The sequence below is a fragment of the Gadus chalcogrammus genome, chromosome 13 (assembly GCF_026213295.1).
Source record: "Gadus chalcogrammus isolate NIFS_2021 chromosome 13, NIFS_Gcha_1.0, whole genome shotgun sequence".
Lineage (NCBI taxonomy): Eukaryota > Metazoa > Chordata > Actinopteri > Gadiformes > Gadidae > Gadus > Gadus chalcogrammus.
Window position 1 is genome coordinate 17,410,456 of NC_079424.1, and position 15,674 is coordinate 17,426,129.

Sequence of the window (15,674 nt, forward strand, 5' to 3'; positions counted from 1 at the left end):
GAGAGAGAGAGCGAGAGAGAGAGAGAGAGAGAGAGAGAGAGAGAGAGAGAGAGAGAGAGAGAGCGAAAGAGCGAGAGAAAGACAGCCATACACACACACACACACACACACACACACACACACACACACACACACACACACACACACACACACACACCCCGATACTACGGTGAAGATAAAGACACCCCGAAGCCGTCCGCTGTAAACAGCGTCAGTGCCACTTATTCCTGGTTTCTCCACGGGAAGGTAAGTCTTCTAAACTGTCGCTGGGTATACAACTTTTCATGATGTAGCCGGACCCGCTGAGAAACTTGTCTCACTGGTATTCTCGGCGTAGGCTGTGCAAGGTCATGCTCCCTGTTTGCCCCCCCCGTGCAATAGATGGAAATTATTAATGTAATGTAACCCCTTAGCGAAAAGGTTCAATCTGGACCGTCCACTACTTTCACTCCCGTCACGCGTTCCTCGTTCGGCATCATGACTTGTTTATGTTTTACAAGACGCGTCGATACTGTCGCGAACTGTGTTTACGAGTAGATCAGTAAGGCTGGAGTAATAAGAGACGCTTGATGATATTCAAGTTCCACTCTATAAGTTATGTTTCTAAACAAAGTTGACGATGTGACAAACGATTAGCATTGTCTGTTATAGTCAAAGACGAACCAGTGGCCAAAGCTGCCAAGCACTGGCAGGTCCTAATATAAGCCCCTGTAAATCTATTTTGTCCCTCTGCCAGGATGACCCAGGTTCGTGGGTCTGCACACACTGACACGCTTCCTATTTTTACACCGGATTTGGTGATATTTATTGATCAGTGGGAATGTATTCGTGTGAATGACTTCACAAGCTCATGGTTAAGGCAAGTGTGTCCGCACTGTGGTTCACAACGGCGAGCGACTGGCTTTGTGATAAGATTAGCTGCATTCTCTTGGTAGAAAACAACAGAGTCCCTGGCTTTCATGGTTGCTTAGGCAATTGTGACTGTGAAGCCTATTTTCAAACGGATAACCTTGAGATAAAGAAAAAAAACATGGCACAATGAAGTCTTGGTTGTGTGATGTACAAACCACAATGTATTTTTATACCATATATTTTATATCGTATTACATGGACAGAAGGTGTAGCCTACAGGAACAGAAGCACTTCAACCTTTCCTTCTATCTGTCCACCTGCATAGTGTGCTGCTGAAGGCGTGTCAGTTTTCTTTGTTTTGTCATTGAAGAGTCCCCAATGCAGCACTGATCCAGAAGCGCACCCACAGACAGAGGAAAAATTATGCAAAGCGTGCGGTGACGACAGTTCACTGCAACACTTCTCTGAAAATTACACACACACACACACACACACACACACACACACACACACACACACACACACACACACACACACACACACACACACACACACACACACACACACACACACACACACACACACACACACACACACACACACAATTTGCTTCTCACCGCATCCTACTTTGCTCTGGCTGGCAAGTTGTGTGAAGCCATTATTAACTGAGGTTTGAACTGTGAACGAGGCAGAAACTGACACTGGTCACCCTTGATGATATGGGGAAAGGACAAACACAAACACACGGACACGCACAAGGACACGGACACGCACACGGACACAGACACAGACAAAGTAGTGGAATTTGTTCCCCGTTCTCTATAACAGGTTTGAAGATGTGCCAAAAGGGAATAGTGAAAACCGAAGACTTTACTTTTGGTCTAAGATGATTATATTTCACTACTGAATTCTTGGAATAGAAAGGGCAATAAAACTCGACTTACATTAGTGTAGAGCTTTCATTTCAAGCTGGTTTATGCAATATTATCTCTGAAAGATGTGTGTTTTATCAAGCATAAGTGCATTGTTCAGAGAAAATATCCCATATACCAATGCGATATGATTTCTGAAAAGTATGGATTTTGTAGTGAAATGGAGGAGCAACATGCAGTAGAGATCATTCCACCCTAGCCTAACCTTGAACAAGTAACTCTATCGTTCAGTTTTTCTCTGTTTCTGTATGTGTGCGTGTGTGCGTGCGTTTGTGTGTGTGTGTCTGTGTGTGCGTGTCCGTTTGTGTGTCTCTCTGTTTCTCGCTCTCACTCTCCAGTAAGCCTTTGTTGTGGCTCTGTCTATGATAAGTAATCGTGGGTGTTTTCCTGCAGACCTTCCTGTAGTTGATCAGCTGTAGGACTGGCGAATAACTGATCGAATGCAATTGGATGCTATATGTAGGGATACACATCGCTACTATCATTTCAGAGGTAGGCTCATCTCACGTCTGAAATTGTTATGATTAGTCATTTTAACATTAGAAATTTGGATTATGAAACTGCTTCATATGATTGAAAACGATAACCAATAAGTGCGGGCCAGCCCTTATCTACTAATATATTTTGATTAATTGCGGGGGGATTCGCTGTAGCATGTGTGTGTGCTTGCCGACTAAGCAAAAATGTATGTATGGCGGGTGAAGAAGGAAGGAGAATCCTACACCTTGAGTGACTTGATTTTAAGGCCTTTTTGGCAAACACATTCAGCAACGAGTGACTGGCGACTCTGTCACTGTTTACAATGAGCTGTTATGATTAGTTCATTTGTCACTGCACTCTAGTGTTGTACATGAAGATTGTTAGCAATGTATTATAGATATAGTATACATGAAGCTTGTTAGCAAAGTATTAAGCCCTGAACCTGGTTCGCAAATTGTTACACATGAACGTGGCTATACATGACCCTTGTTACAAAGTGTTATGTTTAGTAAAGTTGGAGCAAGAAATAAGCTGCAGAGTCACGTTAAAGACTACTTAGTTCAAGGTTTTACCATAAACATAAAGCTCCCTTTTATTCTGAAAATAAATGTTGAACCTATGAGTCCTGCACCAATCTCTGAGTGGAAACCACATACACGAAACCCAACACCCGCAACCACACACACCTGCCTGTTATCTTTTGAAGCCTATTATCCTATTATGCACCGAGTATGCCTGCGGGTGTTATTGTTGTTGCGTGTTTGATCAGCTGCAGAACGACCTGTTGTCACCATGCACCATGCTTGTACTTAGGATCTACTATACTGTTCTGTACTTGTACTGTATCTGGTCAGCAACATCACCTTGGCCAGTTTGAACACCCTGTGCAGCAGAGTTGCAATGGATATACTTAAGGAAGTTAATAGAAATGAAGGAAATACTTGAATTTAGACTGAAAATTTTGCAACAGCACAATGATTAAGTCTGGTGAGCCGGAAAGCCATTGTGGATAATCATGCGTTAGAAATGTTAGATACATAATTACCCGGGAACAGGTTTAGGGACAGTAAGCCCCGACAGGCATGTTGTCTGGCCAGTTCTTTCAGCAGGTCCAGGTTCACTGCTCCGTCACCATCACTTAAAGGGTTAGTTGGAGAAGATCACAGCATTAGTGCTTTTAAAAATAAATGCAATAAGGTAGTAGTGATGATGGTAGTTTGTGATCGAAGCGAGCAATAGTAGTGAGTGGTAGTAGTGAGAGGTTGTAGTGGTGTGGGAAGTGGCGAGCAATAGTTATTGGTAGTTTTGAACATTAGTGAGTTGTAATAGTAGTACACAGAACCTGCTGTGTGAGAGAGAGAGAGAGAGAGAGAGAGAGAGAGAGAGAGAGAGAGAGAGAGAGAGAGAGAGAGAGAGAGAGAGAGAGAGAGAGAGAGAGAGAGAGAGAGAGAGAGAGAGAGAGAGAGAGAGAGAGAGAGAGAGAGAGAGAGAGAGAGAGAGAGAGAGAGAGAGAGAGAGAGAGAGAGAGAGAGAGAGAGAGAGAGAGAGAGAGAGAGAGAGAGAGAGAGAGATTATTATTATTTATTTTTTTAATAATAATCAGAGTAAGAGTTTTCATATTTGAAAATCTGGGTCATGTTGGCATGGCAAATAAAATGACATAAAATCACAACGTACAAATGTATTTACGTACGTACATACGTACGTCTTTTCATCCTTTTGTACCAGTCGGTCAATAGCATAACATTCCAAGGGGCCACCGTTGTCAGTAACTACTGAACTGGCAACAGGAATAGCATTGTTGTCTGGAAGTTTAATTAGGCCATGTTTTAGACTAGTAGGCTCATGATGACACATTTTGATATATGCTTATAAATACATTATAAATACAAATAGATCCCAATAGCATCTCTAGACCAAGTTCTTAAAACAAATATATTGTCTTATACAGTGGTGGGAGGTCAAATTATGTTAAATTCAGTTGTATTCATTAAAAGCACTAAATTTCTCATGGAAAAAAAAACAAATCACGGATACTACACTGTGGCGTATGTTATATTTGATCTAACAGGGTTGCTGTTGTGGTGTTGCCGTATTAGATTAATGGATTGTAAACATGTAGATCAAGATAAGTGAATCCTCTAACAAATAAATACAAAGGTTGACCTGATCCACCACGTCGCAGCCACCCAATCCACATCGTTCTGTTGTTTCCTATCTCCATTTATACTGCAACTTTTTTCAGCACCTGTATAATTACTGGAATATTTTGGTACTATTCCGATAACAGCTCGTCATACTAGTTTCCACCATATTTCGAAGGAGTTACCGGCAATTGGAGGTATTGTGTTTCCATCACAGGTTGTTATTCCAGTTGCTAGCTAGATGTATGGATAGATTGAAATCAAGTGTATATAGATATGTATGAATAAGTAGATGGCATACCCTTTAATAGATGGATAGATGTGAAGATGTTGAGATAGATAGACTTATAGATAGTTAGATGTGTAGATAGATAGATGCAAAGATAATGATCAAATGATCAAGCTGATTGATTTATACAGACTACGTGCCTTGGATTCCTGTTGGTAAAACACACACACACACACACACACACACACACACACACACACACACACACACACACACACACACACACACACACACACACACACACACACACACACACACACACACACACACACACCCTTGAGTGGATCAGTGCTAAAGGGGGCCAGTAATAGAGGGAACCAGCCCATTGACGTATCAATATCATCGTTTTGATGGATTTTCAAATCTTGTTCAGGTTAACATTATTTATCTCAAACATTTTGTCCATAAACCAAGCAACGTGTTTTACAACTTATTATTGGATATTCATTTGGACCTGAATGATTGTTGTTATCACCAGCAGTGAGTTATTGGTCTCTGCTTTGTTTTCCCTTCTCGTTGTTACATCAGTTCCTTTACCCAATAGGGTACAATAGGGTTTGTCTTGGCACATAATTTGCAATGTTTCCATCATTGCTCCATTTAAAACTGGAATGCAGTTTCGGCACCTTGGGGTTCATTTAATGGGTTACATCAGCTACTTCTAAATGTAGAGATATTATATGTTACCCAAGCTTGGCATCATAAGAAGTGAACGATGTGTTTGGTGCTGGACTCGGACTCAGCCGAAACTACACATGTGTTTTAAACATACTATTATACAATCTGTTATGGTTCATGAATGCTAAATTATCTATCATGAATAGCAGCATTAAAGAGAAATTGTTTGAACAAAATGTTTGATTAGTTTGGCCTGTTTGATCTAGGCTCACATCTATGTTAGACATAAAGGATGACATAAAACATGTCAAACAAATTCAAACAATAAATGTCGCCGGTTCAGAACGTAGACTGACGGATGTTGGAACAGAAGGTAAATCTTTTGGTTTATGAAGAGCATTGTGGTATCTTCTCTCTTGACCGAAGTAAACTCATTTGTACAGTTGCATCGGAATTTTTTTCCTTTTCCAAGCGCACACATAATAAGATCATCGTAGATGATGATGACGATGATGATCTGATTATTAGAATGTCTTTTGCCACCCTCTCTTTGTCCGGTACATTCCAGCTCGCGCCATGGCTCCATTCCTGCGGATCGCTGTCAACACGTTTGACCTAGGGGCGCTGCCCCCACTGGACGGCCCGCCCATCTGTGGCATCAAGATGAAGGAGTCCGTCAGCACAGGTGCGCAATGCACACACACACACACACACACACACACACACACACACACACACACACACACACACACACACACACACACACACACACACACACACACACACACACACACACACACACACACACACACACACACACACACACACACCAAACATGCACACACACACGATGAGACTTTAGACGCCCTTCAGACATGTGGGTGTACGCACTGTTGTTGCCAGCTTCTCTCAACCTTGCGTACCCCCCCCCCCCACTCCCTGCTACCAGAGCGAGGAAAGACCCTGGTCCAGAGGAAACCCACCATGTACCCTGTCTGGAAGACCTCGTTCGACGCTCACACCCACGAGGGCCGAGTCCTCCATGTTCTCCTCATGAGGTCGGCGGAGGAGCCCCTGTCCGAGGCCACGGTGAGCCTGTCCGTCCTGGCCGAGCGCTGCAAGAAGGGCAAGAACAACTGCTGCACCGACTTCTGGATGGACCTGCAGCCCTCTGGCAAGATCCTGATGTCGGTGCAGTTTTTCCTGGAAGACACGGACACGGGTAACAAAATTTAACAAAGCTAAAACTGTTTGTGGATAGTTCAAAAGATGAGTTCCCTGACCGGGAATCGAACCCGGGCCGCGGCGGTGAGAGCGCCGAATCCTAACCACTAGACCACCAGGGATCTGTGAATTGGGCTGTAAATAGACCGCATTTTAGTCCAGTAGGCAGACCCTTCCCCCAACTCCCCAACACACTTTCCATTACTATTGGAGTTGATATACAGTGCCCTCTAGTGGTCTTCCTACCTGTAGCAACAGTCATGCACAGAACAGCACTTGCAAAACAATAGACTGGGTCTACTCCTCTCTAATCATCCTTGGGAATTTGTGCGCTGCTTTTGATGGGCAGCTGATTTAGGATCAAGCTGTATTTATGTTAGCAGTGAGCCCCCCTGTCTTCCAAGTTATTTTATGATTCTGAACAAAATATTGTATTTTCAAGGGATACTCCAGTCTAGTCAGGAGGATTTGTCCGAGTAACGAATGCTTAATAATGCAATGAATGAACCATACAAAATTGAAGATACTTTCATTGTTCACATGGGAAATACATTCAATTTGATTGGGATTTCTACAAATGAAATAGTACTAGTACTAGCTATTCGTCTGCAAGAAGCACAATTCCTTTTCAGATGTTATATATTTGAAAAAGCAACCAAACCACTTCACTGTACTGCAACTCCCCCCTCCCTCTCTCTTCTCTCCCCCCTCTCTGTCGTCCCCCGCCATCTCGCTCCTCCCCAACCTATATGGCTTCCCCTCTAATAAACAGGCTTTTGTCAGCATATAAGAGTAGCAGACGGAGAAATCAAAGTTACTATTTCATCTCGTTCATATCATCGCCCAACACTAACTGGTTTCCTTTATTGGTTGTTGTGTATATGCTGTGTGCCTTCCCACCCACACACACACTGACACACACACGTCACCTTCTGCATGCCCATTAACCCATACCCCTTTGACTGAAGAGTCATTTGAAGGCTTATCCCTGCATTTGTAAACATTGAATAGCATTGCACCATGATGACGAGTATGGTGGAAATATGTCATCATTAACTCTTTGACAACCTCTGATCTCACTCCCTAAAATCCCCTTTCAAGAAAGGCAGATTTCATGTTTATATATTGTTAATGCCTAAATATATGTTTAACTAATAGATTGTTTCAATGGATTCCTCCAGTTTCATGTAAGTCGTCGGTGAGGGTCATCGCGGAGGACGGGCTGACCACCCTGACCCGGCGCCGGGGGGCCGTCAAGCAGCCCAAGGTCCACCTCATCAAGAACCACGAGTTCAGCGCCATCTTCTTCGGCCAGCCCACCTTCTGCTCCGTCTGCAAGGAGTTCATCTGGTGAGGCGATGTGGATGAACCGTTGCATCGCTTGATTGTTGGTTTTTGTTCAAACACACGTCGGTTCAATTCATGTTTGGCCTGGTTTATTGAGACAGATTCGTGACACTCACACCCCCGATATAAAAGGAAAACTGCTATCCTGAGTCTGAAGACTCATGTCACTCGTATTGCAGCATATATTTCCACCCTATCTTTTTTTGCTAAACCATTTTTGCAGTGTGTGATTTCATCCATTGATATTCAGAGATCTGAGTTTTGTATCGATATCAAAAATGTACTTTATTTCCCCGGACTCTTGTACTTGTTTGTTCACTATCAATGCAATAATATCTTTTATTTCATTTCCAGGGGTCTCAATAAGCAGGGGTACAAGTGTAGACGTGAGTGGTGTTCTTTGTTTTTATCATTTAGTGCTATTGAGCATTCTGGAAACGTTTTTTGATTGTGTTCATTCAATTCTCTACTTACAATGTCATACTCCTATTGCTATGTCTGCTATGTATTAACATGTGCTTTTGTCTTCCCCTCAGAGTGCAATGCAGCGATACACAAGAGATGCATTGAGAAGATCATCGGCAGGTGTACTGGAACCGCCGCCAACAGCCGGGATACAATGGTAGGTTTCCACTATAGTGCACCTGTCTGTTAACGTCGGACTGGGGACTGCAGTTTTGCCTTCACAAGTCATATATATTTTAATCACTACTGCTAACTGCTGTGATTTATGGAACAGGCTCATTTGATTGTGAACTTCACTCTGGTTGCGGGGTGTGAGCAGAAGAGATATGAATCAATAATTTAGTTCCAGGACGGTTGTAATTCCTATAACCAGTGAGTCGTATCCTTGCCACGGAGACGTTTACAGCACAGAAACTGATTATCACTGCAGGGAGACCTTTGTACCAGTATAAGGAGTTTCCCCTTGCTCTTTGTCGACAAGGAAACCCTTTAATAATCATCAACAAGACTAAATATAGCAACTTGAACGTATGTTCTTTCTTTAAACCTCCATTCCCTAAGAATTTGAATAGTATTGACAATTCTAGGAAATTAAGCTTTCAATGCGTGTGTGAGACCATATGCTGCCGATATACATCACTAGGGAAACTATTTTACCATAAATGACTGTCAAATGCATGTTCGAACTAATGATTGAATTTTAGTCATTCATATTTGACACAATATGATATAATATAATATGATGTTAACTGGGCTTTTATGTGTGGACTGCAGTTCCAGAAGGAGCGCTTTAAGATTGACATGCCCCATCGCCTGAAGCACCACAACTACAGGGGCCCTACCTTCTGTGACCATTGCGGCAGCCTACTCTGGGGCCTCTACAAGCAGGGCCTCAAATGTGAAGGTGAGTCTGTCTGACCGATTCAATTCCTTTTATTTTTACCTCAATATTTCAACACCTACATTCAAAGTGGTTAAATGTAAATTTTGATACAGATTTAAAGCGCTCAACTGAGATCGACAAACCCATGGTTGTATCAAACTGGTGCAACACATCTCAGATTATATATTTTTCTATTACATTCCTTTTAAACTTGGATCTACTTAACTCTGATCATCTCTAATCCATGCTCAAAGCCATATATATTTAAATCGGAACCCAACTAGAGGTTTAGAGCAAGGCAACTGTCATCTAACCCCAAGCAGCGTGAGCGAGGGTTTGTGTTCAGCTCTAATTCCCCTCTCTCATGCCTCCCTGGCCAGACTGCTCCATGAACGTCCACAGCTACTGCCAGGGCAAGGTGGCCAACCTCTGTGGCATCAACCAGAAGCTCCTGGCCGAGGCGCTCTCCTACATCAGCCAGGTAGACCTTCTATCGTAGCTACTAGCGAACTAGGTTACCACCAAGTAATGGTACCGTTTATTGACATCGTTATGATCTTGATACGGTTGTTTTAGATTTCAACAAGCCTCTTTTCTCCCTCAGAAACCCGCCAAGAAGCCGGACGATGGGTCTGACTCTGCAGTAGGGATTTACCAAGACTTTAAGAGCGCAGAAGTGGACCCTAGTGGTAAGAAGCTGTTATTACTGTGTACTTGCAATCTCATCTACGGATTTTGACATTGCACATAAGACTACATTAATTACTTTCGTCTTTTTAATTATTTGTATTTTCCTATTCCGCACCATGGCGTTTTGGGTCACGTAGTTACGTAACTTGTATTTATATCACAGAAGAGGTAACCGCAAAGCAGGACTCCGGTACGGCGTTGGCCCGACGCCTGACATTCAACCAGCTTGTGTTCCACAAGGTGCTGGGCAAAGGCAGCTTCGGCAAGGTAGGTCATGGGTGTCACCAGCCATAGGCTGCTCCCTTGAACTCTTCCAATGGATTGATCCATGAAATGTGCCTAGAGTCTTACCACAACCAAAGCCAATACTAATAATAATACTAATAATACTAGACCTTTAAATATTTTTTGAATCACATTTTTGAACGACATTTCTATATCCTGTACAACACTAACCCACCCAAATAAAAAATAAATGAACTCAACTAAGTACCGTGTAGTTTTGTCTTAGGTTGGTAATAACTCAAGATATAATTGTGTATTTCTTTGGAAAGTAGGCAACTAAATCTTAGAAACACCTCCTCTTTAACCATCAATTCAAGTAACAATTGTAGTTATCCAAGGTTTATGTCAGTAGTTTAATTATGTTAATTAATTATGTTAATTACGATATTTTATTTAAGTTGAAAAATGACCTCAATTATCCAAATATTCGCAGAACTACCTGTTCTTCAAATAGTATTACAATTGAATCAAAAAGTAAGCTGAAACTGTTCAGTAAAAGGAAGCCGTTGGTTTCAATGTTATTCGATGTTCTAACCATATACCTTATGACTAGTTATTCCTTCTCCATGCAATCAACACAAACCTTTACCATGTATGTTCTGCAACTTTACTCAGACATTCCCTTTTCCAAGCAATATTTAGCCTTTATTTACTCTAATTAACCGGTTAAATATTATTAGCAATTCGGGGACTGTATAAGGAAAGGTTACCAAATCACACAAATAATATTTGGGTTCCATGCCACATGGTATTTTTCTCCATATAACCGATCATTATCAAGTTCAAGTTGCCCTGTTGGGCCGTATCACATGGTGACCTTTGGTATGTCTGGTCCCCAGGTGCTGCTGGCTGAGCTGAAGGGTCAGGGGGAGTACTTTGCGGTGAAGGCCCTGAAGAAGGACGTGGTCATGATGGATGACGACATAGAGTGCACCATGGTGGAGAAGAGAGTCCTCTCCCTGGCTTGGGACAACCCCTTCCTCACGCACCTCTACTCCACCTTCCAGACCAAAGTAAGCGATCGACATGATCACTCTCTTTTCCTCAAATGTTTTCCGTTGACCGGGGAATCAAACCCATGCCGCGGTAGTGACAGGCAGTGAGAGCACCGAATCCTAACCACAAGAGCCCCAGGGAGTGGGGCCCAAACTTCTATTAACAAAGCTTCTTAGCATAGCTCCCAGATGGCCCTCTTCATCCAAATAATAACTAGATTTATTTAGTTTGATTTTGTTCTTGTTTTTTGTTTGTTTTCCCCTGGCTAGAACAAATGTAAATAAACCTGCCCAGGTTTTGTGTATCCTGACCTTTTAATAAATGTTGAAGACTTACCTTATAAACAAACTAAATACTCTGGTTCAAGGGTCGAGGGTCAGTTTAATGGCGGATGAAAGGTGAATTAGGAAACGTATTGGAGTAGAATGATGTGTGCGCTCCTTGTAAACAGAAAGATGCACAACTCTGGACAACCCCTAGACGGTATAATGTGAACAGAAGAGTTAATGACATTTTAGATTAGGACACGGCGAATGCATTAATAATAGCCACTTACCCAGAACCCCCCTCTTAAAGACTACCTCCAGCCAAGGTTATCCATAATATCCAACTACTTGAGTAGTCGTATAATGGCTATTCATTTTGGAAGTGTACATGGGAGGTTTTGATTTAATACTTCTAGGAGCGAGAATGGGACAGTACAAAGAGATGGTTTTCTTTAACCGTGTGTGACCATGCCAGCTTGTGTCAGCTTAGTCGCCTTTTCCAAAATACAGATCTGTCAGCGCTTGAATATTAATGCATTCGTTATTTCTCAAAAATGCATGACGGTGGAAGCAGGAAAGATGATGACAAAGTGGCTATTAGAAAACACTAAATTGAAAAACTGAAATACTGGAAATGTGCTGTAAAGTTACCTCCTTTAAAAAGAGTTGTACGATGAACTGATTTTTTTTTTTCCTTCCGTTTTCTCCAGGAACATTTGTTCTTTGTAATGGAGTACCTGAATGGCGGAGACCTGATGTTCCACATCCAGGACAAGGGCCGCTTCGATGTCAACAGAGCCACGTGAGTAGCTGCCCTGTCCCAAACAAACAGAGGGCATAGTCATCGTTCATCACTCCATCACTCCATCCATCCCCAACCGTCCTCCGCCTCACCGCTGTAACATAGACCCTGACTTAATGTTAATTTCCTAATTTCCCCGTCTCTCTTTCTGCTCAGATTCTATGGCGCTGAGATCATAGTGGGACTGCAGTTCCTTCACTCCAAATGCATCATCTACAGGTGAGAATGCACCATCGTCACCGCAATAATACACCATCATCACCGCAATAAAACTAGTTGAATCTGTATCATAGCTTACACAATTTGATTGACCTGAACTCACCCCCCCAACTACCACATGTGTGCAGGGACCTAAAGCTGGACAATGTGATGCTGGACAAGGATGGACACATCAAGATCGCAGACTTTGGGATGTGCAAGGAGAATGTGTGTGGAGAGAACAAAGCCACCACTTTCTGCGGAACACCAGATTACATCGCACCAGAGGTCAGCCGAAGTGCCTCCAATTTATACGTTTGATGCAGTTTAGACTGCTGACTGCATCCGTACCGCTCAACCTCCATATTTGTTAATCACATGAGTGAAGTTCACCTGTGAGGCTTATTTGAGAGGATGATGTTGATAGCCACAGTTTCCTATCCATATTGTTTGGTGATGCTTTTGAAGCCAAGCGTGCTTTCTAAAAATACTCGGAATAATCATGACGGATGTGCTCTCTCATAATTCCCCTTTTCCACCGGCGGGTACGCATCGGACCCAGTACGCCTCAGCCCAGTAGTGAGGGGGGCGGTATAGCCCGTTCAGTCACGGCTCGCGTTTCCACAGCCGAAAGTACCCTTAATGGTAGGGCAGGGTTTAAGCCGTATGGCGATAGTCGCGGCAGCTAGCTAAGCACTGTGATCTCAAAGCAGCCCGACACAGTGTAGCCTGCTAATAAATCCAAGGAAAAGAAGTACGAACAAAGAGCAACAGTGTAGGTCGTCAAAGAAGGACGGCAAACATTTGTGCAACATTTTCTTCAATAAACAAAGCTTTCGCCGTTGTTCAGAAATACCTCGCGAGTAATGCGTTTGTTTGTTATTATCCCCCTGTCGCAAGGAAGTGCGATTCTGTCGACCAATCGATTCTGTCGACGGCGTGTGTAGCTCGAACTTGCCGGCACCCTTTCAGGCGTCTCAGTACCCCAACTGAGGAGTACTGCGAGACGAGTACGGCTCAATACGGCTCAGTCCGGGTCACTCCCACTTTTGGCGCTGGAAAAGCGACCGGACACCTTTTGCAGACTGAACCGACCCGCACCCTCCGGTGGAAATGCGCCATTAACAGCGGTAGTCTCTCCTCCCCCTCCTCCTCTCTCAGATCCTGTTGGGGCAGAAGTACACCTTCTCGGTGGACTGGTGGTCCTTTGGCGTGCTGGTGTACGAGATGCTGATCGGCCAGTCGCCGTTCCAAGGGGATGACGAGGACCAGCTGTTCGAGTCCATCCGAATGGATACCCCGCACTACCCACGCTGGATCACCAAGGAGTCCAAGGACCTCATGGAGAAGGTTGGCCTCACTCCCTCTCTTTCGTCAGACACATCCATGCCATATTGTCCCTCATAATGCTACTCTCTTTGCAGTAAAAGGTTCAATTCAAAACACCTTTGTTGCAGGAATGCTGCTATCAACAAATAACATTGTTTGGTTTGTGTCTTTTTCTAGTTGTTTGAACGAGACGTCAGTCAAAGGCTGGGCGTGGTTGGGAACGTTCGGCTGCACAGCTTCTTCAAGTCGATAAACTGGCCTGCTCTGGAGCGGAGAGAGGTGAAGCCCCCATTCAAGCCCAAAGTGGTACGTTCCTCGACATAATTGTACCCTAAACATAATAATTATTAATTATTAATGAACATTGTGATACTGGTATGTATTATACAAATAATATTGCAAATCTAAGGGTACATAATTAATTGTACATAATATATAGAGCGCAGTACATCATTATGTATAGGTTTCACTAGCAGACTTTGGCTACACCAGCATCATGGTTCAACTAGCATGCTAAAAGACCGTCCCCTTCCTCCATGAAATTTAGAAAGGCCCAAACGACTGCAGCAACTTTGACAAGGAGTTCCTGAACGAGAAGCCACGCTTCTCCCACGCCGACAAGAACCTCATCGACACCATGGACCAGGCAGCGTTCGCTGGCTTCTCCTTTATCAATCCCAAACTGGAACGCATGATGGCGAAATGAAGAGCCAAAATGGCTCTGCTGAAAACATTGGTTCTATCCATGCATACTACTGGTACGCCTTATCGTTCAACTAAAGAAAAAAAATCTTTCCAGGCTCTCCTGAAGAGTGTGACTTAAAAAAAGGAGAAATGGCATGATATTGGCTTGTAATTGATGTAGCCCACACCAGACTCTGAATCATAGATGAGGAACCTGAAGGAAAGTCTGTTGAATGGCTTAAACCTGTACAGAATACTGCTACAGTATATCAATCAATGTTGGTCTATACATCAGGGATTTTCTCTATTCTATTCACTGGTCTCTTAAGCTTAAGATCACACATATATTATGTCTCGATTGTATCTGTAACTATGGGTAACATTTGAACCTTCAGCGTAAGGATTGTGACTTTGTGTTCTGACATTGCATTTGATCCATATTACGTGTGTACACACACTAGTCCACACTGCTGAGGGAAGTGTTGCAGTGTTTTTGCTGTAACCCAGTGCGTACATCTGGGCTCTGTCTGTTTTACCTGGTTAGGCCGCGTGCTCAATGTCTGCGTCTTCAGAGTTAAACTGTCCAGTGGGGCTGGCCAGGATCAACGATGACACCAATAGGAAAAAAATGAGTTACACACAACACTTAAGACATTCAGTACTACATGTGTATATTTATCTTCACAGTAGTACGGGTGTATCTCTGTATTAGGTATGTTTCTTGGACGGGCTGGGGATGGCTACAATGCTGCATGCTGCCACTGGAGGACGTGTTGCTACTGGTGTCGGTTACTGCATTGTACTTCTTACTAAAGGGGTTCAAGGGCAAGACGAAATGTTCTGGGTTCCCAGATGTGATTTGGGACAGTAGCAGAAATACTGGAGAGAGTTGTACCACTATAGCCCTACGGTCTGAAGGATATATTTGTGTGTGGGAGAGAGGAGTGTTTGATCATATATGTTTTAAAAATGTAATGTTACTTGAATTTCCATAATTGAAGACGAAAATAAGAATACTGTATATTGACCTTTTAATAACTATTATCTTGCACTGTTGGTGAAATTTGGATATAGGCCTACTTTTTTCTACTCATATTTTACGTCGACATAACTACAAATAAATGCATATCAAAATCCAAACCCCACGTGACTCTTTTCCACGTTACCAATGTCATATAGTGTCATCTTTA

General features: G+C 43.0%; 1 protein-coding gene and 1 non-coding gene across 3 annotated transcripts; one reads left to right on the forward strand and one right to left on the reverse strand.

The window, feature by feature from the left end:
• Positions 1-67: 67 nt before the first annotated feature.
• Positions 68-14,896, forward strand: LOC130402589 (protein kinase C delta type-like). Of its 2 annotated transcripts, none has more exons than XM_056606819.1 (17): positions 68-246; positions 5,884-6,000; positions 6,265-6,537; positions 7,721-7,889; positions 8,241-8,272; positions 8,423-8,508; positions 9,126-9,255; positions 9,615-9,715; positions 9,839-9,923; positions 10,088-10,191; positions 11,049-11,222; positions 12,182-12,273; positions 12,430-12,492; positions 12,621-12,759; positions 13,633-13,821; positions 13,978-14,106; positions 14,348-14,896. In XM_056606819.1, the coding sequence occupies exons 2-17, from the start codon at positions 5,892-5,894 to the stop codon at positions 14,504-14,506; spliced, it is 2,034 nt and encodes a 677-aa protein (XP_056462794.1). In that variant the 5' UTR covers positions 68-246; positions 5,884-5,891; the 3' UTR covers positions 14,507-14,896. The 2 variants fall into 2 exon arrangements, with proteins under 2 accessions (XP_056462794.1, XP_056462793.1); XM_056606818.1 differs by lacking the exon at positions 68-246 and adding an exon at positions 1,458-2,276.
• Positions 6,590-6,661, reverse strand: trnae-cuc (transfer RNA glutamic acid (anticodon CUC)). Its single transcript has one exon. It is a non-coding gene; the product is annotated as a tRNA-Glu (tRNA).
• Positions 14,897-15,674: the final 778 nt, after the last annotated feature.

Coding starts and splice junctions, on each gene's coding strand:
- LOC130402589 (XM_056606818.1), top strand. CDS start 2,225: ATGCAATTGGATGCTATATGTAGGGATACACATCGCTACTATCATTTC. Junction 2,277..5,883: donor TCGCTACTATCATTTCAGAG/GTAGGCTCATCT, acceptor GGTACATTCCAG/CTCGCGCCATGGCTCCATTC. Junction 6,001..6,264: donor GAAGGAGTCCGTCAGCACAG/GTGCGCAATGCA, acceptor CCCTGCTACCAG/AGCGAGGAAAGACCCTGGTC.